The sequence below is a fragment of the Esox lucius genome, chromosome 19, assembly GCF_011004845.1.
Source record: "Esox lucius isolate fEsoLuc1 chromosome 19, fEsoLuc1.pri, whole genome shotgun sequence".
Classification (NCBI taxonomy): domain Eukaryota; kingdom Metazoa; phylum Chordata; class Actinopteri; order Esociformes; family Esocidae; genus Esox; species Esox lucius.
This window is the reverse complement of record NC_047587.1, coordinates 9,269,596-9,297,593: the sequence shown is the minus strand read 5'-3', so window position 1 is coordinate 9,297,593 and position 27,998 is coordinate 9,269,596. Positions and strand designations below refer to the sequence as shown.

The window sequence follows — 27,998 nt, the reverse complement described above, 5'->3', positions numbered from 1 at the left end:
ATTTGGCCACTGTGAAAGTGCTATGTTAATGTGTCCCCACCTTGTGGTCAGTGGTTGGACTGACTGAAGTTAGAACATCAGTAACAGGGAAATGGAATACTGTATTTCAGATTGCACATCACGGTTAAGTTAGGCAATTAACCCAACTGCTCTGAATTGGAGAGTTGCTGGAAGACTGACATAATAAGCCTTGCTCAGGTACTGAACTATGGTACTTGAACTAGCAAACTTTTGGTTAGCAGTCCTGATAGTTGGGGTTTGGTCCTAGCCCTCCTACTGCCAGACCCATAAGGTATGCATGCTGTGAACCAGGGACCTTTATTAGATCTCCAATTTACCCAAATTAGCAATTTTGGCATGGCAGGTGCTCCTGCAATGGCACGTATCAAACAGTTTGATTGAAGAGGCCATATATCTTAAAATGTTTGATTATTTTACAGGTTCCTTTGCAAGCTCAACACTGGACAGCTGAAATTATTTAAAAGGATCTCGAAGGATAGTATTTTAACTCAAGACTAGTAGTGGTAAGAAAAACACGTTAAGATTTAAAAAAAATAACCAATCGAAAATTGTTTTTTAATGACTTTATTTGTCTTAGTTTCAACACTGCATCACTGACAACCTCACCAGGAAGAGGACAAAAACACAAGGGGTCTGTTTAACACTTGTACAACCTGTTGAGACGAACAATGTCACTCTGGTTCATCTCTGAGGCGTTGCCGATCTCCACATTCTGGTCGGGGATGGGGACCAAGGTGGGCTTATTGTTCTTGGAGAAGGCGTACCTGCACCACAGCAAGATAAACACGTGGGATCAGCAGCGACAGTAGTTTCTTATCACAGAATACAATGACCATATGTCGATTAAAGATGTAGAGGCAAGATACACAGTAAGGGTGGACTCGGGAACAGTTTTTCATAGCGCTTCCATCTGGCACTGACGCCATCATTCACCCAACTGGAGTCAAAATCGGGGCAAGTGGTGACGGCCCTTTCACGTGTCAGCACACCGTCCCAACAACCATTGTGACTAACCTGTGATACTGCATGACAGAGTTGTAGTCGTAAGCAGTGCCCTGATTCAGGGTGGCAATCTTGTCGAAGTTGTGCTCCATGCCTGCAGGAGATAGGCTAGGTCAGATTCGACTTCCCATAACCAAGGAATGTCACTGGTGATGAATGCGAGAGTTTGTCCGTATGTTCTGCGCACAAGCACAGACCGGCTTTCCATCTACATCGTCAAACGGGGACCCTGGAAAGCGGAAGGAAACCTACCAGAGATGACGTTCTCCAGGACGATGCGGATGTGGTTGTCACGGTCGCTGCGGGTCTGCTCGTGGTTGAAGCCCAGGGCGTGGAGGACCTCGTGCTGGGTGGTGCCGTGGTACACACAGCCGGAACGGCTCAGAGACACAACCTGTTCGTAGCCACGACGACCAACGTAGGACCAGCACCTGCCACGACAGAGTTGTAAACCGTGCAGTTGGTGTTAAGATGTAGGACACACCCTGTGTACATGGCTCCAGTGAGGTATCCATGGCATTTTGTGACGCTGTTTACGTGTTTATTCTAATTTGGATTGCAACAAAATGTAGATTTCTGCATCCCCTCGAAAAACTTTGAGTCATGAAGGAAAAACAAGCCACGGTTCACATGAGAGCATAGGTGACCACACACGAAGAAAGAATCCCACAGAGGAGGAGACCCGATGCATCTCAGAGAGGCCTGGCTCTGTGTTTGCAAAGCAAGTACAGAGCCTGGCTGCAAGAGCTGGAAGAGTCCACAAATGTGGACACTTTTTCTGTTTGGAAAGGTTTTAGGGAGATCACCAACTACAAACCATACCATCTCGGTATTGCTCCGCCAAACAACCTCAACCAATTCTACTGCAGACTGTCAAAGGCCTCTCAATCAACAGGCAAACGACAGACAGAGGTTAGGCGGTCCGCGATCACGACCAAAAATTAATGTTTATTTTATCAAGCTGCGGCCCTTAGTGTTCCTGTATTCTGTCCCTATATGGTCTATCACTAGCAGCACCATTACACTAAATACAATTCTGCGTTTGTGTAAATGTACTGACACATGCATTAAAAAGACACACACACACCATAAATAAAAATAAATAAAACAGGTACCCATTTTGGGACTGGATGTGTAGGTAATCTCTTTCGTTGGTGCGTCTGACAAGGTTGATGCAGGAGAACCCTGCGAAAGACTGCAGAGCACGCTCAATGATTTGCTGCTCCCTGGAGCCTAATAGCACACAAATAAAACAAGGAAACGACTGTCACAAAACAACCACTGTATAATGAAACATGGAACAAACTGCAGTTAAAAATGATACGATTTTACACACCCTAGTTATATAGCCTAACACAGGGGTTCCCAACCTGGGGGTACTTTGCCTATCTACAGGGGGTACATGAGAAGGCTCATAACACCATAGGCTTACTAGTAAAGTTAACATGAGGGGGTACTTCGGGGATGTTCAGAGCAGAGCAAAAAAAAATCTGGTGGGACAGTAAGAGAAAAACGTTGGGAACCACAGGAATAAAATCGATAAGTGTCAGGGGGGAAAGAGCGCAAGGAATGGTGCAAAGTAGAGGTAAAGGATTACGTCATTAATATTTTCCTTGTCGTAATGGTGAATCAGCTGTGTTATCCTGGCGTAGTACTCACTGTACTGGTTGGAGATGACGTAGGGCACGTAGACCCGGCCGTCGCTGGACTTGGGCCACATGCAGCCGCGAGACGTGCAGGGGTCGGCGTTCCTCTCAGCCTCAGAGCCGTAGGCGATGTCATCCACGATCAAGGGCTCGTCGCGGGTATGCACTGGTGCGACGGGACACGGGGTAAGTCAGTGAAGCACAAGTGGGATCAGAGTCCGAGAGAGTGATTAAACCTCGAACTGGACTGAATACCGCGTGATTATGGAACAGAAAAATCTGTTATAACTCAGAAGTTGAATTTAAAGTGTTTGAAGGCGTTGTATATAATAATTTCCAAACGTGTCTTACCAACATTCCTGTTGGCCTTCTCCAGCAGCTCAGAGACGGAGAGCTCCTTGGGCAGCATACAGTGAAGACAGAAATTATTACATTTACAAATCAGCAAACAGTTATGTATTTTTATGTTATTATGTGTAGTTATGTTACTATGTATAGTTATGTTACTGCACCTCCTCGGCCCAGGCTGCCACCACAAGCAGAGCCAGGAGGCCCAGAGTTAACTTCAATGCAGACATGTCAACCACCTGGAGATTATGGGACAAACCGTCAATAACACTGAATACCACCAAAAAAGGCGTTAACTGTACGTAGTAGCTTCCATAACATGACTAGATGAGTAGCTTCCATAACATGACTAGATGAGTAGCTTCCATAACATGACTAGATGAGTAGCATCCATAACATGACTAGATGAGTAGCTTCCATAACATGACTAGATGAGTAGCATCCATAACATGACTAGATGAATAGCATCCATAATGTAACTAGATGAGTAGATTCCATAACATAACTAGATGAGTAGCTACAATAACATGACTAAAAGAATAGCTTCCATAACATAACTAGATGAGTAGCTTCCATAAGATGACTAGTTGAGTAGCTTCCATAACATAACTAGCTAGACAACAACTTGAAGAGTGGGCAAAGCACATGAACTACACTTAACTTACCTTTCGGGAAATGAATTAAGGTTGGTTAGTTGGTCCAGAGAAAGCGCCTTATATAGTGGCATTTATCAGAACCCTGTCCATTTATGGACAACTTGGCAGCACCACTTTCTGCTGAAGTAGCAGGTGCTGTGTCTTTGCCATATGGTTCATTCTCAAACCAACCAGAACAGGGTGGAATAAAAAAAGTTGCCTAGCCAAATGTTTTTTATTCCTTGCTATCAGATATATTGCAACTCCCCAAGGTCTGTGAATTACTTCCATGTGAAAACAGGTGATTGTATTCATACTGTTTATAACAGAACATAAATGATTCACTCTGGTTCGCACAAGGGTGGCTTTATTCCTTCATTTCATATATTTTACAAATTACTATTTACTTAATAATTACTACTTATCTATTTGTTTACCTTTTTACTTGCAGCATATTAAATCGGAGTGTACACTTTGCAATCAATTATATATTTTAAACAATACATTATTAATAATAATATGATTAATATTAATAACTATTAATACAATTAATTTCCTTGTCCAAACTGCTTAAAATTATTAGACAATCTTTGAAGGGTAGCTTGGCATTATGAAAAGATCACAAAGATGACTTGTAAGGCTTTCAAAGGAAAGATTGTTGATTCCTATGAGTCTGGTAGGGTTAATTGAACCTAGCCAATACAAAGACAATAATTCCACTAAATCTTTTTAGACCCTCTGTGGACCACAGTCTACAGACTACAGCCCTCATTAGAAAATTAAAAGAAACTGTATTTTTCACTGGAAACTGAAAACAAGATCAGGCAATTCACAAATTTTAAAAATAAGAACAATGACAACAAATCATTAACAGAATATAATATAAACATAAAATAATTATCACAGTATAATAGTGAGGTTATGTACAACAAAATAAAAATCCCCATTGACAATCAACCACTGTTGGTGCTTTGGGGTTGGATGCCTTGCAGTTATCATACCAAGCAGTTATGTAGCTCTCTATGGTGCAGCTGTTTAACTTTTAAATTTTTTCTTGGTTTCTCGAGGGACATGTGCTGACGCACACAATCCTTAACTGTGTGTGAGTACCATATCAAAACCTTAACTAGTGATGGCCATTCAAGGCTTCATTACCGTTCTTCTAGCAGCAGGATATTATGCTAGCAATGCTAACTCAGATAACCATACCATCTTCTTCCGCTTATCTGGGGCCGGGTCGCGGGGGCAGCAGTCTAAGCAGAGATGCCCAGACTTCCCTCTCCCTAGACACTTCCTCCAGCTCTTCCGGGGGGACACAGAGGCGTTCCCAGGCCAGCCGGGAAACATGTCCCTCCAGCGTGTCCTAGGTCTTCCCCGGGGTCTCCTCCCGGTGGGACTGGCCCTGAACACCTTCCTAGGAAGGCGTTCAGGAGGCATCCGAAACAGATGCCCAAGCCACCTCAGCTGACCCCTCTCGATGTGGAGGAGCAGCGGCTCTACTCTGAGCTCCTCCCGGATGACCGAGCTTTTCACCCTATCTCTAAGGGATCGCCCAGACACCCTGTGGAGAAAGCTAATTTCGGCCGCCTGTATCCGGGATCTTGTCCTTTTGGTCATGACCCAAAGCTCATGACCATAGGTGAGAGTAGGAACGTAGATTGACCGGTAAATCGAGAGCTTCGCCTTGCGGCTCATCTCTTTCTTCACCACGACAGACCGATACATTGACCGCATTACTGCAGAAGCTGCACCGATCCGTCTGTCTATCTCCCGTTCCATCCTTCCCTCACTCGTGAAACAAGACCCCTAGATACTTAAACTCCTCCACTTGAGGCAGGCACTCTCCACCAACCTGAAGTGGGCAAGCCACCCTTTTCCGATTGAGGACCATGGCCTCGGATTTGGAGGTACTGATTCTCATCCCCACTGCTTCACACTTGGCTGCAAACCGTCCCAGTGCATGCAGAAGGTCCTGGTTTGAAGGGGCCAACACGACAACATCATCCACAAAGAGCAGAGACGAAATTGTGTGGTCCCCAAACCTGACACTCTCCGGTCAGAACAGAACCGGCGACAAAGGGCAGCCCTGCCGGAGTCCAATATGCACTGGGAACAAGTCTGACTTACTGCCGGCAATGCGGACCAAGCTCCTGCTTCGGTCGTACAGGGACCTGACAGCCCTTAGCAAAGGACCCAGGACCCCATATTCCCAAAGCACTCTCCACAGGATGCCGCGAGGGATACAGTCGAATGCCTTCTCCAAATCCACAAAACACATGTGGATTGGTTGGGCAAACTCCCATGAACCCTCCAGCACCCTGTAGAGGGTATAGAGCTGGTCCAGTGTTCCACGGCCTGGACGAAAACCACACTGTTCCTCCTGAATCCGAGGTTCTACCATCGGTCGTATTTTCCTCTCCAGTACCCTGGCATAGACTTTCCCGGGGAGGCTGAGAAGTGTGATCCCCCTGTAGTTGGAACACACCCTCCGGTCCCCCTTCTTAAAAAGAGGGACCACCACCCCGGTCTGCCATCCCAGAGGCACTGTCCCCGACCGCCACGCGATGTTGCACAGGCGTGTCAACCAAGACAGCCCCACAACATCCAGAGACTTGAGGTACTCAGGGCGGATCTCATCCACCCCCGGTGCCTTGCCACCGAGGAGTTTCTTGACTACCCCTGTGACTTCAGCCCGGGTGATGGACGAGTCCACCTCTGAGCCCTCATCTTCTGCTTCCTCAATGGAAGACGTGACGGCTGGATTGAGGAGATCCTCGAAGTACTCCTTCCACCGCCCGACGAGATCCCCAGTTGAGGTCAACAGCTGCCCACCTCTACTGTAAACAGCGTTGGTAGGGCACTGTTTCCCTCTCCTGAGGCGCCGGACGGTTTGCCAGAACCTCTTCGAGGCCAGCCGATAGTCCTTCTCCATGGCCTCACCGAACTCCCCCCAGGCCCGAGTTTTTGCCTCCACAACCACCCGGGCTGCAGTCCGCTTGGCCTGCCGGTACCCGTCAGCTGCCTCAGGAGTCCCACAAGCCAACCAGGCCTGATAGGACTCCTTCTTCAGCTTGACGGCATCCCTTACTTCCGGTGTCCACCACCGGGTTCGGGGATTGCCGCCTCAACAGGCACCGGAGATCTTACGGCCACAGCTCTGAGCGGCCGTTTCGACAATGGCGGTGGAGAACATGGTCCACTCGGATTCAATATCTCCAGCCTCCCTCGGGATCCAGTCGAAGCTCTGCCGGAGGTGGGAGTTAAAGATCTCTCTGACAGGAGACTCGGCCAGATGTTCCCAGCAGACCCTTACAGTACGCTTGGGTCTGCCGAGTCCTTCCAGCTTCCTCCCCCGCCATCGGATCCAACTCACCACCAGGTGGTGATCAGTTGACAGCTCCGCCCCTCTCTTCACCTGAGTGTCCAAGACATACGGCCACTGGTCAGATGAAACGACAACAAAGTCGATCATCGACCTACGGAGTAGGGTGTCCTGCTGCCACGTGCACTGATGGACACCCTTATGCTTGAACATGGTATTCGTTATGGACAAACTGTGACTAGCACAGAAGTCCAATAACTGAACACCGTTCGGGTTCAGATCAGGGGGGCCGTTCCTCCCAATCACGCCCCTCCAGGTGTCACTGTCGTTGCCCACATGGGCGTTGAAGTCCCCCAGTAGAACGATAGTCGGAGCACTTTCCAGCACCCCTCCCAGAGACTCCAAGAAGGTCGGGTACTCTGCACTGCCGTTCGGCCCGTAGGCACAAACAACAGTGAGAGACCTATCCCCGACCCGTAGGCGCAGGGAAACGACCCTCTCATTCACCGGGGTAAACTCCAACACATGGCGGCAGAGCTGGGGAGCCAGCCCGCCGCCTCTCACCATGGGCAACTCCAGAGTGGTGAAGAGTCCATCCTCTCTCAAGGAGTGTGGTTCCAGAGCCCAAGCCGTGCATAGAGGTGATCCCAACTACCTCTAGTCGGAACCTCTCAACCTCACGCACGATCTCAGGCTCCTTCCCCGCCAGCGAGGTGACGTTCCACGTCCCTAGAGCTAGTTTCCGTGTCCAGGGATCGGGTTGTTGAGGCCCCCGCCTTCGACTGCCGCCCGATCCTCTCAGATTATCTTTTTCAAAATAAAAGCCATCATTGAAATATTTAAGGTAATATAGTTGACAATCTAGTCTGTACATTTAATGTGTAATGTCTGTTCCAATGTTATTAGATTAGACTAGATTGTTAACTATATTGCCTTATACATTTCAACGATGACTTTTATTGTGATAAAGAAAATCTGATTGCTGTCAGCATAATATCCTGCTGCTAAAATAATGCTAATGAAGCTTCGAATGGACATCACTAACCTTAACCATGTAGAGAGAAACTTGAAGTGCTCAAACTGCTCTACTTCAGCACTCTGGGGACACAAATAGGACATAACGACATAAAACACAGAAAAACAATGTTTCCAAATCATTGGTATTCAGACTCCTTCACTTTCTCCACATTTTGTTGTGTTATTGACTGAATACATGTATTTATTTTTCAACTACAATTCTCTTTAATGACGAAGCAAAAACATTTTTTTTTTATTTCTTCCAAATGATTGAAAATACAAAACTGAAATATCTTGTAGTATTCAAACCCTTTATTCAGTACTTAGAAGTGCCTTGGGCAGCTATCGCAGCTTTGAGTCTACTTGAGTATGCTTCTACCAGCTTTGCATACCTGGATTTGGGTAGTTTATTTTATTCTTTCTATATTAAACTCATATTGTATGAGTAGTGTCATTGAACTGCAAACTTCAGGTCCAAATAATGGAGTCCACTGTGCTCTTGGGAAGTTTCAATGCTTATGCATTTTTTTAAATAAACTTCCCCAGATCTACTGCTGGTCACAATCTCAGAGGTCTATGGAGAATTCCTTACTACACTTACTTACTAGACTAGTTTTTGTTCTGGGACCTTATTTAGACATATGTGTGCCTTTCTAAATCATGTCCAGGCAATTTAATTTGCCATATAAATGAATGGCAATCAAGTTTTAGAGACATGCCAAGGATGATCAAAGGAAACAAAATGCATCTAATATCTATTTAGAGTGTCATGGCAAATGACCTGAATCTTTATGCAAATTCGATTTTCAGTTTTTAATTTCTTAAAATAAAAAACTGATGATTCATTTTGATGATTAATTTCATAGCCTTGGTAGTGCTTGGTACCAATATATTTCTAATTCCATTGCTTTTCACCAGGTTGCCACCCTAAACTAATGACAGTGTAACTGAGAGGAACATTTGCTAAACTGGTACCCAGGCTAATGTATTCTTTTTTAATTTCAGGGTGAAGCAAAAGGCTCGAAACCACAGAGGAATATTCTGTTTTATTGTATACTATATATTCTAAGATCATAAAATTGAGACAGTCATTTTCTAAATAACAATCATTTGTGAAAAGTAATAATACTGTAACAATACAAAAATACATTAGCTATCCAATACAGCTTATTTTCATGTAAATAAATAGTACGAATGTTATTATAATTGTTTGTTATATGATGTGTAAGAAACTGAGAGAGAGAGATGTTTGAAATGATAGGAAATCCAGAGATACTTTTAAGACCTAGCTACAGCTTTAAATTTTTGAAAGGCCAGAAGGCGCTCAGTTTCCTCCAGACAATCCCACAACTCAATGCGGTGAAGATGGCGGCGGTTTTAGAAAGGAGTTTCATAGAAATATGTGGATTTGAGAGGGAAACCCTACCGAGATTCCGGGAGATAACTGTAAACCTAGGTGAACCTTAATCGATATTAAAATAACGATCCGCTCTTGATTTGCTGAAGTTGGAAATTGTTGTGACCAACGCCGTAATGAGGTCGTGAGTGACTCAACATGCATGCTAACGCAGCTAGCGCGGTAGGAGGGTTAGCTAGGTAGCATATTAGCTACTGACCGCTATGTATCTGGTGTGTGGCTAACAATCTTGTTAGCCTGACAGCAGTGTCTTCTACATGTGTATCGTATAACCCCTCATACGTCAGCATGCTTAAATACGGTACCCTAGCTTACTGCGAAATAATTCCCCTTTATTTAGTACAGCAGCACACTACTGTAAACTCGCGCATGGGCAATGTGTAAGCTAACTAGGAACTCCCGTGTCTAGTCGTTTTACAGCGTAACGTGTATAGCTCAAGTTAGAAGCAGTCGAACTTGAGACGATTGATTTTTGTCATCAGATTTTACCTATTGTCAACAGTTTGCTTATTTGACATGGACCGGCATTGTGGTGGTTAGTCATGGCGGTCCAAACCTTACATGCGGCGAACACATCTGTCAGTGTCAGACCCAAACTGTTTGGGTTGTCCCCATGCCAAGTCACCATAACGCTTTTGTTAGAACTGACCAAGCGTCAAATTGGGTTTCTTAGGTCTCAATGCTCTTCCTGGTGGCGTGAAGTATCCAGACAGCGCAGGAGGCTTTAGCTATGAGGAAAGTGGGAAACTCCTGTCCATCACCAGCAACAGATTCGTACACTGGTGAGTTGAGCTAGCAATATACTGTAGCTAGGTATGCTCTTATTATGCAGCTTATACGTCTTATGTACTGTTTTTGTTTATAATGGTTTTATTGAAATAATGCTGGTTTTCTGTCTATGCATATAGCCAGCGTTTTATATAGTCTTTTTAGACTCTGTTTCCTAAAGGTTTCTTGAGGGACACCTGCATTTGTGTTACGTGAGTCAGTTTTATCACAGTTTCCACACTGAGAAGCAATACCCTACTGCTGACACAATGCTTCTGTACCTGTGCTTATGTCATGTTTATGTTCTCAGGATTAACCAAGTGACATTGTCATGAGCCAGCTTAGTTATAATGAAGTCAAAATGCAGTTGTTGCTCATGGAAAATATACGATTTTGCAGAGCCAAACTGCGCATAGCATCATTATTGAAATACAACCAACAGTCTTTTAAAATGTACTGTAATGCTGTACTTCTGCTAGATGAGTAATTTTGGAACAGTAACTCTGTGTGCCATTTTTGATTACAATTGATAACTTCATTTTTGAGGACCCTCAGTGGGCCACCCCCAGTACAAGAATAACTAGTCACAGAAATCCTGTCCTCTAAGATGCAAACCCCCACACACATACCTGACACCTGTATTGGAATTAATATTTACATTTCAGTCATTCTGCAGACAGTCGGCTTCAGAATTGAACGCGTACATTTCCATCATGCTGTTATCCATGTCCTCTGTCCAGGTCCACCTCAGGGGACACTGTTCAGTTGGTAGAGCAGTCTCTGGACACCAACCTACTGAACAACGCTGTCAAGCTCAAGATTACAAACTGCCACCTGCTGCCCGGAGGCGTACACTTCCAGGAGACCCTCAACAATGTCGTCATCCTCATCGTCACCAACCAGACTGTACATCGGCTGGTGTTGCCACACCCCACGCGCATGTACCGCAGTGTAAGTCTCTCTTCAGGACCCCTCTGTACCAAAATGTACCGCAGTGTAAGTCTCTCATCAGGACCCCTCTGTACCAAAATGTACCGCAGTGTAAGTCTCTCTTCAGGACCCCTCTGTACCAAAATGTACCGCAGTGTAAGTCTCTCTTCAGGACCCCTCTGTACCAAAATGTACCGCAGTGTAAGTCTCTCATCAGGACCCCTCTGTACCAAAATGTACCGCAGTGTAAGTCTCTCTTCAGGACCCCTCTGTACCAAAATGTACCGCAGTGTAAGTCTCTCTTTAGGACCCCTCTGTACCAAAATGTACCGCAGTGTAAGTCTCTCTTCAGGACCCCTCTGTACCAAAATGTACCGCAGCGTAAGTCTCTCATCAGGACCCCTCTGAACCAAAATGTACCGCAGTGTAAGTCTCATCAGGACACCTCTGTACCAAAATGTACCGCAGCGTAAGTCTCTCATCAGGGCACCTCTGTACCAAAATGTACCGCAGCGTAAGTCTCTCATCAGGATACCTCGGAAACAAAATGCATGAAATTTGTCTGACACGTGGTTGCATTAGTTATGAGAGAAATGTTCTAAGAGAATCATCCTTTTTTTTTTTTGATTGGTTCACGTACAGTGTTCTGACTTTTTTCCAACGGAGAACACGACCCTCGGGTTCCTGTCAACACGCTGGGTTCCATTCACATGCTTTCCCTGGTTTCTAGGAGCTGGTGACCGAGCTCCAGATGCAGTCCATCTTCACCGACGTGGGCAAGCTGAGCCTACAGGACCCGGCCCACAGCGCGGTAATCCCCGGGCCCGCGGGCCAGACGGCAGGACCCACGGCCTCGGCAGCCTGGCTCAGCCACCAGGGAGAGGCCCACTATGCCCTGGCGTCACCCGCCGGGGGCCTCCTGGTGGTCACTCTGCCACCACACGACACACAAGGCAGCGTGAGCATCCTGGAGCTGAAGAGGAGCTCTGTGATGCAGAGACTGGCTGGATGGATGCCGACTGCCATCAGGTTAGAAAACATTTGTGTGTTGGAAAAAATATATATAAAGTATAAAAAACAAAACACACGTTTGGTGGTTTTGTGGTGTATGCCCTATTTCTGTTCTTTTAACCCCCCACATTTAATGAAAATATTTGACTGAAACAATAGAAATGGAAGTTCTCTGTTGTGTAGACATTGTGCGTGCGTGCGTGCGTGTGTGACACTCCCTGTGCTCCTGTCTGCTGTCTAGAGGTGAGCAAAGTCCTGGGGATCTGGCTCTGAGTCTGGCTGTGAGGGAGCTGGAGGACGACACGTTCATCTTTGCTCTTTGTCAGGACCATAAACTACGCCTGTGGTCCTACAGGGTCTGTACACCTTTAAGGAACAGTAACAATCCCACCTGGTCTGTCTAGCCGCGGGACTATATTTCCTAATGTAATTTGTTTAAAAGTCAAGCCGTCCTATTCTTAAGCTGCCCCGTTCCCCCCTCCTCCCGTGGTCCAGGAGCAGGCCTGCCTGATGGAGACTGACATGTTGGAGTACATGCCGGCGTGTGCTGGCGTGAGACGCTCGCCAGGCCAGGGCCACCGGCTCCGACTGTCCTTCTCCTCCTCCACGGGGCTGTGCCTGGCTGTGTACCTGGCCGTCCCCTCCAGGGGACAGTTCACCGTGCTGCAGCTGGTGGCCGCCGACAACCGCTACAGCCTGGACCACATCTCCTCGCAGTTCGCCACGCAGGTGTGTGTGTGTGTGTTTGTTGATGTGCACGCGTGTGAGTGATCACGTATCGGGGATTATGGTAGCACATGTTGGGTGGTGGAATGTCTGTTTTAACTAGAATAGAATGTGTTCTGTGTGATGTGATCAGGAAACCCTGGTGGACTTTGCTCTTACCCCCACGGAGATCTGGGGCCTGTGGTTGGATGATGCCAACCAGACTGTTGTCAAGTACATCAACGTTGAACAGTGAGTTGTTGTGACTCTTTTTGTAATGGACACGGATGTCTATATTAAAGACATGGTTGTCTTGGAAAACCATGCTCTCTTTTGTAGTGCTGTGTGTGTGATTGTCCTGTTCTGCTTTTTATTCGGATCTGTCTCAGTTCCACAGCGGGCCAGTGGAACCAGGTATTCGTCCAGCCTGCCCCAGAGGAGGAGGTCCACATTGGGGCTGACCAGGACCCTAGGGTGAGAACATCTGTCCTGGTTAAATGACCTCACCCACTATCCACACTTCATTGCAATGGATGAATATCCCAAAATCAAGTTATTGTCTTCATACTCTCAGTCAACATTACATTAGATAATCAAACTATTTGTCCTTTCTGGTGTTGTGACAGGAGACCTATCTAGACATGCTGTTCTCCCCTCTGAGGTTCACTGCCTCTGCTATAGTCAAGGCCCTACAGATCTACAGGAGAGGTACCGAGCGAATCACTGACCTCCCTTGGGAGACTCTGAAGAAGGAAGTGACCGTGGCTGTAGAGAATGAGGTGAGACAGAACAACACTACAATACATTGCTTTATTTAATTTATGACATTCAATTACAAGAGCCACTTTGTATATTTATGGATATTTATAGACTTCAACTATCCAAAACATCTTTTTTTGTCATCCTTTAAACTAGTCTACAGAGAAACTTGCTCTCATATTTTATATTCTCTTGCTGAATCTTTTTTATTTTTATTATTTTATTTTTTTGCTGGGCCGTGTAAGCGGTGCTGGCTAAGAAGAGCTAATGTCTCTTTCTGACTGACTGACTGACTACCCCTTGTAAAATAGCGTAGTGGTTAGAGAAGCGGACTTGTGAACTGTAGGTCCCGAGTTCAGATCTCCTCGCTGGCAAAGAGAAGTACGCAGTATGAATTATTCCATATAGATGAAAACTTCACTGGCTAAAACCGTTAGAGAAAGCCTGAAACAAAACAGTTTATGATTGTATTGCGACTGTTTCTGGCAGATTTCCGAAGTATGTCTCCATGCATGCATTTTGGGTCAGGATAGACAAACACATTTGCTGGCCACAACATACAGTAGTTACAGTAAGCCTTAACTAAACTGTATACGGTTATATTGCGACTGTTTCTGGCATGGAAAAGTTCATCTTCAGTCTCGCTAGCAATTGCTCAATTCTTATGATTATTCTAAGTAGTAAGTTAGTAGATACTAGTAAGCCTATTACTGGCTAATGAGCTGTTAAAACAGCCAGTAGCAAAAGCAATACAGTTCATAGATGCTATTTGTGGTGGAGGTAAACTTCATAAGAAACGTCCTAAGTCTAGCGACTGCTGAAACGTGTAATGCCGTGGCGTAGTGGTTAAAGACAATGCCTCTCGTGGAAGACATAAGTTCGAATAAATGAGTGCTACCACATTTATTAATTATTTCTGGTAGATTCCACGATTCTCTCGTCTTTTATCTTGATTAAAAAGTTAGTTATCGTTGCCTTTATTGAAAGTTGTTTTGCCATGAAATGAAATGGCTTTGGCAGACTCGCTAGCAATTGCTCAATTCTTATGACTATTCCAGTAAGTGAGTAGATACCGGTAAAGCTTATTACTGGCTAATACGCTGTTAAAACGACCAGTGGCAAAAGAGGATTTGTTCACAGACACGGCTGTACTGACACCCAGCTCTGTGGTGTAGTGGTTAATGACACAGCCTTTCACATGGGCGACCTGGGTTCAAATCTTGAGATGGCAACACTATTTTGGTCAGACTGAACTAGGCTTGCCTGGTTTCTTGTTTTTACAGCTCTCTCTCAATTGGTATATTCTGTGAGCAGTTTGACACTCTCCCCCGCCTCCAGCCCCAGAGCTGTTTGACACTCTCCCCCGCCTCCAGCCCCAGAGCTGTTTGACACTCTCCCCCGCCTCCAGCCTCAGAGCTGTTTGACACACTCCCCCCTGCCTCCAGCCTCAGAGCTGTTTGACACACTCCCCCCTGCCTCCAGCCTCAGAGCTGTTTGACACACTCCCCCCTGCCTCCAGCCTCAGAGCTGTTTGACACACTCCCCCCTGCCTCCAGCCTCAGAGCTGTTTGACACACTCCCCCCTGCCTCCAGCCTCAGAGCTGTTTGACACACTCCCCCCTGCCTCCAGCCTCAGAGCTGTTTGACACACTCCCCCGCCTCCAGCCCCAGAGCTGTTTGACACTCTTTCCCCTCTCCCGCCCCAGAGCTGTTTGACACTCTTTCCTGTCTCCTCCTCCAGCTCCAGAGCAGTGTGACAGAGTTCGAGTTCAGCCAGGAGGAGTACAGGCAGCTGCAGGTGGAGTTTTGGTCGAAGTTCTACGCCTGTTGTCTCCAGTACCAGGAGGCTCTGGCCACACCCCTCGGCCTGCTGCTCAACCCATACACACACATGGTCTGTGTGCTCAAGAAGGTACAGGAGACACACGCACATCCAATTCCATCTTTTTGTATAATTTTCTATGGCACCATAAAGACTAGACAGGAGAGTCATTTTCTGTGTTGTCCCTGACTTTGTGGTGTTGCAGGGTTTTGTGTCCTTCCTGTTGCCCTGCTTTGCAGTGGATCACCTGTATCTGTCCTTTGACGAGTACCTGTTTTCTGAGGAGGACACGCCCGTGGCTGATGGTAAGGCCTCTATCAGCTGTCTGTGTCTACTGGCTCTTCATGTCAAATGTATAGTAGCCATTTTGGATCAGTCTACTGGGTTTCAACTCTTGGTGGCAGGTTCCACAACAGTCCCTCTTCCATTTGTATATATATTTTTTTGGAGCCAGTTCTGACCCTTTCCTCTTTTCTGCGGCCAGACCCCGAAGTGGGTCGCGATGTGCTTGGGCTTGTCCAGTGTCTGAGGCTGGTGAGCGATGCAGTGCCAGGGGACATGGCCTACGAGATGGAGAAGGCCCTGGAGCATCTACAGACACCCGAGAGGGCTGCTGAGATGGTGCTAGAGAATCTGCTGGCCAATGACAAGTCAGTACCCACCGACACTGTGGCACCCTATACACATTTAGGTGTTTGCAGCGGGTTTGGATGGTCAGAGGGAACACTCCTGGACTTCCAGTCTCCGCTGAAAGAGGGCCAGGCTGAATCTGTACTGACACCCTGAACAACTTGTTTCCGTGTCATCCTCTAGTGAAAATGTAATCGAGGACATTCAGAACAAGCTGCAGGACATCCGTAACCCGGTGGCAGCCATGACCGTGCTGATCAGAGAGATGGACCTGGAGACAGACTCAGACCCAGGAGGGGAGAGGCCTCTAACTACAGGTTAGTTAATATTGACAGACTCAGAGCCAAGGGACCACTATCTACAGCAGTGTCTCCCAACCCTTTTCAGTTACTGTACCCCCAAAATGTTTTTGCACTGCTTTCAGTACCCCTGAAGTACCCCCTCATGTTAATTTCACTAGTAAGTCTATGGTGTCATGAGTGTTTTCAAGTACCCCCTGTGGAGAGGCCAAGTACCCCCAGGGGTCCTAGTACCCCTGGTTGGGAACCACTGGTCTACAGGTTAGTGAATATTGACAGACCCTGAGCCAAGGGACCACTATCTACAGGTTAGTGAATATTGACAGACTCTGAGCAATGGGACCTCTAACTGCAGATTAGATAATATTGACAGACTCCGAGCCATGGGACCACTATCTACAGGTTAGTTAAGGACTTTATGTTGGGGGGGTTTTAGTGGTGTTGACCGTCATCTCACTGCCGTTGTGGCCGCGGTGTGTTCCCCAGGCCCATCCCTGCCCGTGCGGCTCAGTCTGGCACAGCTCTATGGCAGCAGCATGGCAGTGGCTGTGGTGTGTCAGGCTGTCTGTCAGATGGCAATGACCAGGGCCCTCTTCTGTCGGGACCTGCTCATTCTGCAGCAGCTGTACCTGCGCCTCGGAGACAATGTGAGGGCTGACACACACACACACACACAGCCACTGGACAGAGACGACTTTTGCAATCATACATAGTAACAGATTTTAATGTGTGTACACCAGATTACCGTACTCCTTTACTTCTGGATCACAGTGCAACATGGAAATGTTCATACCAGAATGTTCCTTTTACTTACCAAAGGTGTGCCTGTGTGTGTGCCTGTGTGTGTGTGCCTGTGTGTGTGTGCCTGTGTGTGTGTGCCTGTGTGTGTGCCTGTGTGTGTGCGTGTGCGTGTGCGCGTGCGCGTGCGCGTGCCTGTGTGTGCCTGTGTGTGCCTGTGTGTGCCTGTGTGTGCCTGTGTGTGCCTGTGTGTGCCTGTGTTCTCCAGGTGTTCCTGGGTGGAGGAGCTCAGCTGCTACAGCTGCAACAGGACCTGATTCCTCGCAGCTCTCAGCTGCTGTCCTCCTACTATCTCCTGAAACACATCAGCCAAAGTCTGGCCACAAGTGTGCCTGTCGACATGATGTATGTAGACACACACACAGAATACTGATGTTGTTGAGTGGAGCCTGGTTAATGACGTTGTTTTCCCTCTCCAGAGATGCTAACCTGCAGCACCTGTCTGTTCTGGAGCTTTCTGATTCTCCCACCGTGGCCAGCAACCAATCAGGTCTGTGTAGCCTTTCTGTTAACATTAGCAGTTTAGTTGTGAATTCCAGCTTACATTTTGGTGTCAAATTGCCTAACTAACCGATCAACATCTTACTTAGGTCAGAATGTTTCGGTTCTGTTTATATCCTCGTCTGACACCCTCGTCGGTTTAACACCACCTTGATTCCCCCGGCAGCCCTGAGCCCCCAGACTGTGGTGGAGCTGTTCTACCAGAGTGTAGCGCGGAAGGCCATAATCACCCAGATATACACCCAGAACCAGAGTCACTCCCCGGGCACGGCCCTGCTCCACTGGCCCCACATGGTCTCCAATGTGGTCACCCTGCTGGCTCAGCAACTGTATCCTTGGACACATTTGCCAGGCTTGGCGGGAGTTAATGTTACCTTGGGAATGGCTGTTCATCTGCACTGCTGCTATGCTAGGCTGACTGCAGTCCTAGGTGGGTCTATGCAACGTCTGACTGGCCTGAGCTTTAGGGAATGACTTGAACGTCAGGGGTTTGTATTGAGTTGTACTGGATACGAGGTTCAGAGTACTTGGGAGTTCTCGCAGTACTTCTAGTACTGTGTCTGGAGCTCAGGAAATGAAATTCCTTGAAAATTGGTACTTTAAAAGGTACTCTGAAATTGTTTATAGTTCAATACAATTATCCAATGAATTTATTTCTGTTTAAATTATGAATTTACAGAATACATGGTAATATGGCAATACTGGAATTTTTACTAAAAACATAAGGATTTCATTTCGGATCAAATTTAGGTGTTAAATCTATCCCCTACAGGTTTACCAGTGCGCCTCTGTCCATGTTATTGTAAAGTACCTTGAATAGAATAACTAATTGAACGGCAGAATGTTTTTCTATTCTACAACAGTTAAATATAAAACAAAGGTTCTTGAAAACTACAATAAAGCGCTTATGCCATCCTTGAGCTTGACCTGCCTAAATAATGTCATGGTTGGTCCTTTACGATTTCTCTGTAGCTGGCCCAATAACCCAGGTTTTCAGTTCCCCGAATGTCTGATGGGAAACTGCCAGTACACAGCACTACAGGTGAGACTCTTCCCACCAAATCAACACACACTATTTATATATCCCGGCTGTATAACCCAGTGTTTTTCCTGGCATAAATTAGGCAATGGTGGTAACCCAACCCCCACTCTCTCGTGCTCCACTGAACGCTTATCTGTGATATACTTTACATTTTATCTGGCTACACATTTGAAAAAGATAACTTTTTGTGTTATATCTGCCGTTTTGTCCATGTCCACTTGAGCAGCTAATGCATGCTACAATGTTCTCCCTAAGAGCAGCCAAAATATACAAGCAATATGTCTATTCTTTACATATTAACATGTTATATATTTTATATTAATTGCTGAACAAGACCGGACTAGTAATAACTAGGGTGGTTTAGAGTGGCGGGGGGGGGGGGGGGTTAGTACTGTGAGTGTCTAAAACGAGTATGAGGTAACTGATTGATGGACCGGTGAGAAGATATATTTGAACTTTAACAATCCTATTTTGCCACACTGTCTTTCCTCTTTGTAGGAGTATGTGCGTCTCATTGGGCCCTGGTGTCACATGAGTGTGGGCTCCTGCCGCTTTATGCTGGGACAGTGTTACCTGGCCAATGGAGAGGGATACAAGGTGTGTGCTCAGGTTATGTCATTCCGTTTTCAACATGTCTCAGTGAAATTCACGTGTTGGAGATTATTTCTGTAGTGGCTCTTTCCGTGTGCTTTGTTTTATTGAACCAATGATGGCATCAGCGCTTTGTCTGTTTTGCAGTCTAATCATTACATTAAAGTCATGTAGCGCATGTTCATATTAAGCAATAAGGGGCTGTGGTTTATGTCTTATATACTGTCTATTAGAGCTGTTGTTACACAAGACCCATAGCAGAGTGCCTGGGCAATATACCACAAACTCCCAAGATGCCTTATTTCTGTTATAAATCTATTACCAACACTGTTAGAAAGGTTAAAAAACGCTGTAAATCATACCATTAATTTAAAAAGGGGCTTTATAAAAAAAAAAAGGGGGCATTATTTCATAATGTGCCACTTAAAATTAAATGTAATTAATTAATTATATATTTAATTATATTATTTAATTATGACCACTGACAGGTGAAGTGAATAACACTGATTATCGTTATTGTTGGCTTATGGCTCTTTTGTTGAACAGACCCAAGTCAGGGGGAGAAGCGTTCCTTGTCGTTTATTCACAAAATATAGTACATGTGTCTTAGATGTTCGGCCTTCTTCCCATCTCTCTGCTCGTGGTCTTTCCAGATGTCTCTGTGGTTCTCCAAATGTCATGGTCTTAAACAGCACATGTATACTAAACCAAAGTTAGACCAGTACATCCTACTTTCTGGACGTCTGCCAATCATATAGGTGTATATTACATATGTATCCTACCTCGTTTGGTATAGTGTCCCTTCTTGAGTGCTTGGGGACACACGTGTCAAGTTGTGGCGCCCCTCTAATAATAGACAGCAGCTGATTACTATGTTCACCTCATTTAGCACCTACTAGCAAACATTATTCCTCTGTGTTGTGTTCATTTAACAAGAGTATAGGACTAGCATACATTTAAGACATTAAGAAAAGACATGCTTTCTTACATTATCGTGTTACATTACATTATTATTATTATTACACCTGTCTGTGGGTGGGATATATTAGGCAGCAAATGAACATTCTGTCCTCAGAGTTGATGTGTTCGAAGCAGGAAAAAGGGGCAAGCGTAAGGATCTGAGCGACTTTGACAAGGGCCAAATTGTGAGGGCTAGACGACTGTGTCAGAGCATCTCCAAAACTGCAGCCCTTGTGGGGGTGTTCCCGGTCTGCATTCGTCAGTACCTATCAAAAGTGGTCCAAGAAAGGAAAAGCAGCGAACCGGTGACTGGGTCATGGGGGTGGCCAAGGCTCACTGATGCTCATTGATGCAGCCTGACTGGCCCGTGTGGTTCAGTCCAACAGATGAGCTACTGTAGCTCAAATTGCAGAAATTATACGCCCTGCCACAATATTTTTCATTAAAAATATTCTGTGTTTCTGAGGCGGCGCATCACAATTTGGCAGTGGCGAGCTGCCGTTGTCATTACTATGAGGGAAACACTGATTCATGCCTGGATCTGTGCTGTCATTTTGTTTTCCCAGGCGCTGCAGTGTTTCCAGGAGGCAGCCACTGAGGTGGAGAAGGAGGAGTTCCTCCTCAGATTGACAGGAGCTGAGGAGGAGCCAGTAGCCGCTGCACCGAGACTACAGTACTACAACAAGGTTTATGTGGATTAAAACTAGGGGATGAGACTACAGTACTACAACAAGGTTTATGTGGATTAAAACTAGGGGATGAGACTACAGTACTACAACAAGGTTTATGTGGATTAAAACTAGGGGATGAGACTACAGTACTACAACAAGGTTTATGTGGATTAAAACTAGGGGACGAGACTACAGTACTACAACAAGGTTTATGTGGATTAAAACTAGGGGACGAGACTACAGTACTACAACAAGGTTTATGTGGATTAAAACTAGGGGACGAGACTACAGTACTACAACAAGGTTTATGTGGATTAAAACTAGGGGACGAGACTACAGTACTACAACAAGGTTTATGTGGATTAAAACTAGGGGACGAGACTACAGTACTACAACAAGGTTTATGTGGATTAAAACTAGGGGACGAGACTACAGTACTACAACAAGGTTTATGTGGATTAAAACTAGGGGACGAGACTACAGTACTACAACAATGTTTATGTGGATTAAAACTAGGGGATGAGACTACAGTACTACAACAAGGTTTATGTGGATTAAAACTAGGGGATGAGACTACAGTACTACAACAAGGTTTATGTGGATTAAAACTAGGGGATGAGACTACAGTACTACAACAAGGTTTATGTGGATTAAAACTAGGGGACGAGACTACAGTACTACAACAAGGTTTATGTGGATTAAAACTAGGGGACGAGACTACAGTACTACAACAATGTTTATGTGGATTAAAACTAGGGGACGAGACTACAGTACTACAACAAGGTTTATGTGGATTAAAACTAGGGGATGAGACTACAGTACTACAACAAGGTTTATGTGGATTAAAACTAGGGGATGAGACTACAGTACTACAACAAGGTTTATGTGGATTAAAACTAGGGGATGAGAGTACAGTACTACAACAAGGTTTATGTGGATTAAAACTAGGGGATGAGACTACAGTACTACAATGAGGTTTATGTGGATTAAAACTAGGGGATGAGACTACAGTACTACAACGAGGTTAATGTGGATTAAAACTAGGGGATGAGACTACAGTACTACAACAAGGTTTATGTGGATTAAAACTAGGGGATGAGACTACAGTACTACAACAAGGTTTATGTGGATTAAAACTAGAGGTTTTGTTGAAACTCAACATATTCCTCTAAGTAATATGATTTAAAATCAGAAGTCTTCAAATGTAAATAGCAGTTGGTTATGTCGATTTATTTGGTTGCACGGGAGCAAGTCGAATTGCATGTCAGACTCAGAAGATACACTAACTGCAGGATGGGTTCCTCTAAGTCTTATGGCTACAGGAGGCTTTATTTACTCTTTACCAAAAGGGTAAATCTTTCTTACAAAAGGTGTGAAAACAGAGGACTTGTGCAACAAAATGCTATGGCCACCTTCCTTTGTTTTCTCAAACAAAGAATTCAGCATTCCCACATTTACATTTATTCAAATCGTTTCACCCAAAACTAAAATCTTGGTCTTGCTTCTCAAGTATCTCTTGCTATCCAGGAAAACTTTTACCGGTAACAAAATATAAATGACCGTATACACAAGATTACACCCGTGATCATACAGTCAATGTAACCTAGGTTAGCACACATTCACTTCTCACAGTTGATCTGGATAATTAACACGATAGGACTTAACTTTGATCAGGATACAGAAATTGGTCTCTCTTGGTGCAATCAATGGACAGGACAGGAAAACAATCAAGGTATTCCACTTAACTAAGGGAATACCAAGGTTTACCCTTAATTAGGCTTTTGTAATTAATGAGGGGGTAACATTGTGTCCTCTACCCCCAACGCATACAACATTTTGTTAAACCAGCAGCCAAGTTGATGTAAGCCGTATAGAAGGGATTTGGTGATAAAGTAACATGCACCACATTTACTATATTCAACTCTGTGTGCGAATAGCTAGCTAACCAGCTAGAAATATCACTCATGCTTAGCTAGTAATTGATTTGGTGAGGATTCTTTTCTAAAATGTATGTTTCATAATAGCTACATGTAGCATTCAGCTGTAAAGGCATTCACCACAGTCACAGCTTGTAACCTTTTTGTGATGCTTCTCCACATTCTGTTTAAACGGGATCACAGGCACCAGCTCAGTTTCATGCTAACAATAAATACACACACACCCTGAGAAATATATTGGCCATAATCTGCGTTCTAAACACTGATTACCAATTATTTTCAAAGCCTCTATTCTGCCCAGATTAATCAGAGGGACCAATCCATTGATCAACCTCTATTTAAAACCCTTCTCTTTTCAACATAAACTTTCATGTCTGGTTTTCATTTGTGTGTGTTAGGTGCCGCGGTTACTGAAGGACGTTTCATTTGTGTGTGTTAGGTGCCGCGGTTACTGAAGGACGTTTCATTTGTGTGTGTTAGGTGCCGCGGTTCCTGAAGGACGTTTCATTTGTGTGTGTTGGGAGCCGCGGTTACTGAAGGACGTTTCATTTGTGTGTGTTAGGTGCCGCGGTTACTGAAGGACGTTTCATTTGTGTGTGTTGGGTGCCGCGGTTACTGAAGGACGTTTCATTTGTGTGTGTTGGGTGCCGCGGTTACTGAAGGACGTTTCATTTGTGTGTGTTAGGTGCTGCGATTGCTGGAGGACGTTGGTCTCCCGGAGTTGATCATCAATCTGGCCACTCTGGCCATAACTGAGGCAGTGGATGACCCCAGGAGTCAGGCTGCTTTGTGGACCCGCATCTTCAAACACCACCTGGATCTGGGCCATAACAGCCAGGCCTACGAAGCCCTCACCCAGAACCCCGACTCCAGCAGGTACACTTTAAGAAGGGCCATAGGAGGACAGAGCGCTAGAGAAATGACACCGGCAGTTGTTCATCTCTGCAGTTAGGGTGTGTGTGACGGTGTGTCTCCGTTCGCGTGTGTCCTCCAGGCAGTCGGACTGTCTACGTCAACTAGTGGTGGTTCTCTGTGAACGTTCTCAACTCCAGGATCTGGTCCAGTACTCCTACGTGAACCTGCACGACGAGGTACACACACACACACACACTGTCATATGAACACACTTCGTCTTTCCGTTTGGCCAGAGCCCCGGGGGGGAGGGGGGGTTTGTCCGCGTTGTGTTGTCATACCACTCGGACGTAGACAGTGTGGCCTGTGTCTGTCTTGACGCCTTGACCCCAACTGTGTGTGAGCAGGTGGTCAGCATCATCGAGTCCAGGGCCAGAGCTGTGGACCTGATGTCCCACAACTACTACCAGCTGCTTTACGCCTTCCACATCAACCGGCACAACTACAGGAAAGGTGTGTGTGGGGGGGGGCGGGGCGGGGCTCTCCTGGCAGCTGAGCCACTTCACATTTCAGTCATTTATCCAGAGAGACTCCAGGACTCGTCCTAACCAGTATTTTTGACTGGAACAATGTGTGTGTTCCTGCAGCGGGTACGGTGATGTTTGAGTATGGCATGCGTCTGGGAAGGGAGGTGAGGACCCAGCTGGGTCTACAGAGGCAGGTCAATTGTTACCTGGCCTCCCTCAACTGTCTTCGCCTCATCCGACCGGACTACGCCTGGATCGTACAGCCCTCCTCTGGAGCTGTGGTAAAGACACGCGCCTGATCATGTTCAGGCCACTTGCCTCATTCAAGTGTGAACTGGGAAATTAAAATCCCTATTTGTTTGCCTGGAAGTGAAATGTAAATATCAGCCAGTGTTTTTTTGACCGTACGTTCTGACGACTGAGACTGAACCTTCGTCTCCCGTCGACAGTACGAGCGACCTGGTGCGTCGCCAAAGAGGACCCACGACGGGGAGTTAGCCGCTGGGCCGGTCAGCGGTCAGGTGGACATCCTGGAGCTCAAGGACCTGCAGAAGGAGTACATACTGGCCCGTAGCCGCCTCAGCCTAGCCCAGCACCACCCCCCCTCAGCCGCCATCGCAGGTACCTTCCAGCCTCATAGAAATTAAAGCTGTTGTCAGTTCATTTGAGGGGGGTGGGGGGGTGGGGTTATTAAGTAACAAACACATTGCTGAGGGCGTGCCAGTTTCCCCCCCCCCCCTCTTTTTGTATGGCTAAATTAAGGTCAGCTAATAAGGAACTCTCCCAACACGGTGCTTACTGTCTGTTTGCCTGTATCCGTGGCAGGAAGTGCCTCTGCAGGGGAGATGGTGTCCCTGCTGGTCCAAATGGGACTGTTTGACTGTGCCGTCTCGCTCTGTCAGACGTTCAAACTCTCCCTGACACCTGTCTTTGAAGGGCTTGCCTTCAAGTAAGTTACCAGCTCACCTAGGCCTGTGTTTGTCCTGAGTGTTTCTGTTGACCTCCACGTGAATGTCCTAGCTGCACTTCCTGTGAATCATGCAGGGTTTTCCTGCCGTTCGGTTGATAGGCGTGTGACGTCTGTGTTTCCAGGTGTATCAAATTGCAGTATGGAGGAGAGGAGAGTCAGAGTGAAGCCTGGACCTGGTTGGCTGCCAACCAGCTGTCAACTGTTATCATAACCAAAGAGTCAAGGTTTGTTGATTGCTTGTGTTGATTATATTGCCATTATATAATTGTTTTATTTGGTTAAAATGGATGTCAAATATGTATTAGTGGTCATGACTGCGTTTCGACTGGATATGCATTGAGGGATGAAGTTGAGTTATTTAAAGGATTTAGTGGTTAATGTTTTTATCATGTGTCAGCGCCACAGACGAGGCGTGGCGCCTGCTGGCCTCCTATCTGGAGAAGCATCCTACCCAGAATGCCCAGCACCATCGTTCTGTCATCAACAAGTTGCTGTCACATGGTATTCCATTGCCTGACTGGCTGATCAATGACTACAAGGTGAGATAGGAGGCCTACTGGTTTGATGTCTTGGATTTTATTACGTTTCCAAATATTAGGATATTTTCTGATTTCCTTGGTATACGTTTTTTTTATTAGAATGCCTTTATAACTCAAGTGTAAGGTATATTATACCTCAAGTATAAGTCTTGGAACTGGGCACGCCATAACTAAAGGCCATTTGTAATTTGTTCGGAGTGGTACTGACTGCTCCATAGGGGGCGCTGTACTAAGCATGTCATTTTTGCCAGACCGTGTAAGTGGTGCCCGCCAAGAAGAGGGATTGTCTCTTACTGAGTGCCTTACTGACTGACTACCCCTTATTAAACAGCGTAGTGGTTAGAGAAGCGTGGCTGAATCGGCCCCAATACTGGCATACTAGCTTACTGTACTGTATACAAAACAGCACATGCCTCAAGGTCGTCCACAAAGTACGTACCTGTATTTTAAGATTCAGCCAATGCTTTTGATTTCCTCATGGTTCACCTAGTGTAGTGGTTAGCTATTCCAACTGTTATTTTATGGACGACCATAAATATACAGGCCTAATTACAAGTGCTTGTACCTTAGTTCTAAAGTATTAAGGCCTTAAACACTAAAAGTGATATGTTGATTTAATTGCTACTATTTTAATAAAAACAAAAACGAAGCAACATAAATATATTTAATAAAATGGTATACATTTTGCTGGGCAGTTTATTAAAATAGTAGCAAACATTAATGTCACTGGGCTGTTCTGTGTAACTTTGCCCAGAAACGTATTAAGACCGTGAACCAAATTAGTGATATTTTCACAAAAATATTTAAAATGTAAAAAGTGAATCCTTACATTGTTAGTGTTCGTTTGATATGACTTTTTTTCGTTCTTTTACAAAATATAAAACCCTTTTGCATTCAGTTGCAAACACTATGGAAGTGGAAAGGAAGGCTACAGCTGTTTGGACTCTTATATTCTGCTGCCTTCTGGGCTGTTTCCTCAGGGGGTGGACGCTGCAGCCTTGTTACGGCTCTACCTGAACTACGACCTCCTGGAGGAGGCAGCGGAGCTGGTGTTGGAGTACGTGGACGCTCTTCTGGGGAAGGGACACCAGTACTTTGGCATTGAGGTACAGCAGATGTCTCCTGTAAATGGATTATTCTGGCAAAGCTAATGGGTCTGGATGTAATCCTTAGTGTTGCTGTCAGATGGTGATTTGTTTGTTTGTTTGTTTTAGAGGCCCCTCTCGGCTACGGCACCGTTGGTGTGGCTCCCATACACGTCCATAGACCAGCTCCTCCAGGCGCTGAACGAGACCCAGACCAACGTCTGTGTAAGGCCAATCGCCGTGCAGGTTTTCAAGCGTTGCTGGAGCGTTACGGAGCGTCGCAGTGTTCACAGGTTAAAGTTAACCCCGTCTTCCCCTCCCAGGTGTACAACAGGCTGCAGGACAAGCTGAAGCACTACCACAAGCTGTTGGACCAGACGACGAGGCGACGGCTCCAGGCCCTGTAGCATTCGTCAGCCGGGACCACAGTACTTCCTGCATCCAGGTTCTACCCTGTTCCCAGAGCGCTGGAATGGTCTCAAGCCACGAGCTCCGGCTTGAAGGACGTTTCCACCGTCTGTCTTTATGTTGGATGGATGTGCGCGGCTCAGGGGGACTGTTCATGTCCTGGAAATACAGCCCCTTCACAGCGCTACCCAACTAGAAGATTGGAATGTGGAAAAGACTCATAGATTCTTGTATTTTTGTATTAAGGGTAAATTAAGACTTGTTTGTATAGACCTATCCAGATTTTGTGTTGTCTGATCTCTAGTTGATGTCCAGTTCTGTCCACGCGGGCCCAGGAATGTGGACATGAGGGATTGGTCTTTGATTCTTCTTGTTGGTCTTTAATGTGTGTATATATTGTCTGAATTGTAACTGTAACAATTTACAAACGGAATGTATTTTTTTAGGGTTACAATGTTGTCATTTCAACTTTTGTACTTTGCTGCCTGTGAACTTTTACAATCACGTTTGTTGTAATTGTCATGCAATTAAAGTTTTTCTTGGTAACGAAGTTGTCCTAAATGCCATTTTATTTGTACTCAAACAATCTGAAAAGGTAGACTTGGCACCATGACATCATACCCATTGTGATAAAGGTGTGCTGGATGTCAGTATTGCAGTATAACTGATTACTATAAGACTAGACATCATGTAACGGGTGAACATGGAGAACAGACGCTATCTAGGGTTAGTTGAGCCGTTGCACATTCCAGAGTCCTCCTTCAACGACAAGTCGAAGCCACTGC

General features: G+C 45.7%; 2 protein-coding genes across 4 annotated transcripts; one reads left to right on the top strand and one right to left on the bottom strand.

The window, feature by feature from the left end:
* Nucleotides 1-569: 569 nt before the first annotated feature.
* LOC105029515 (low choriolytic enzyme) lies at nt 570-3,703 on the bottom strand. The gene is made up of 8 exons (XM_010902911.4): nt 3,683-3,703; nt 3,182-3,256; nt 3,021-3,066; nt 2,683-2,835; nt 2,139-2,256; nt 1,276-1,454; nt 1,036-1,117; nt 570-785 (listed from the first exon to the last, which is right to left on the bottom strand). Exons 2-8 carry the CDS (start codon nt 3,245-3,247, stop codon nt 659-661), a joined length of 771 nt encoding a protein of 256 aa, XP_010901213.1. The 5' UTR covers nt 3,248-3,256; nt 3,683-3,703; the 3' UTR covers nt 570-658.
* On the top strand, nt 2,784-27,764 carry nup160 (nucleoporin 160). 3 transcript variants are annotated; one of them, XM_010902913.4, is made up of 31 exons: nt 2,784-2,855; nt 10,082-10,190; nt 10,917-11,127; nt 11,837-12,135; nt 12,359-12,473; nt 12,613-12,846; nt 12,977-13,074; nt 13,212-13,296; nt 13,449-13,601; nt 15,323-15,493; nt 15,609-15,708; nt 15,888-16,053; nt 16,217-16,350; nt 16,819-16,979; nt 17,339-17,475; nt 17,550-17,620; nt 17,798-17,960; nt 18,604-18,673; nt 19,172-19,270; nt 20,791-20,910; nt 23,518-23,708; nt 23,827-23,923; nt 24,092-24,197; nt 24,332-24,492; nt 24,661-24,832; nt 25,037-25,160; nt 25,304-25,405; nt 25,579-25,720; nt 26,701-26,826; nt 26,935-27,030; nt 27,129-27,764. In XM_010902913.4, exons 1-31 carry the CDS (start codon nt 2,831-2,833, stop codon nt 27,210-27,212), a joined length of 4,122 nt encoding a protein of 1,373 aa, XP_010901215.2. In that variant the 5' UTR covers nt 2,784-2,830; the 3' UTR covers nt 27,213-27,764. The 3 variants fall into 3 exon arrangements, with proteins under 3 accessions (XP_010901215.2, XP_010901214.2, XP_034144179.1); XM_010902912.4 differs by lacking the exon at nt 2,784-2,855 and adding an exon at nt 9,321-9,447; XM_034288288.1 differs by lacking the exons at nt 2,784-2,855; nt 10,082-10,190; nt 10,917-11,127 and adding an exon at nt 11,529-11,532.
* Nucleotides 27,765-27,998: the final 234 nt, after the last annotated feature.

Bases quoted from the DNA above. Each gene is read 5' to 3' on its own strand.
- LOC105029515 (XM_010902911.4), bottom strand. From the start codon at position 3,247: ATGTCTGCATTGAAGTTAACTCTGGGCCTCCTGGCTCTGCTTGTGGTG. The intron at 3,067-3,181 runs GTGCAGTAACAT...ATGCTGCCCAAG, and splicing joins TGGCAGCCTGGGCCGAGGAG to GAGCTCTCCGTCTCTGAGCT. The intron at 786-1,035 runs GTTAGTCACAAT...GCTGTGGTGCAG, and splicing joins TCTGTCATGCAGTATCACAG to GTACGCCTTCTCCAAGAACA.
- nup160 (XM_010902912.4), top strand. From the start codon at position 9,357: ATGGCGGCGGTTTTAGAAAGGAGTTTCATAGAAATATGTGGATTTGAG. The intron at 13,297-13,448 runs GTGAGAACATCT...GTGTTGTGACAG, and splicing joins GGGCTGACCAGGACCCTAGG to GAGACCTATCTAGACATGCT. The intron at 17,961-18,603 runs GTATCCTTGGAC...ATTTCTCTGTAG, and splicing joins ACCCTGCTGGCTCAGCAACT to CTGGCCCAATAACCCAGGTT.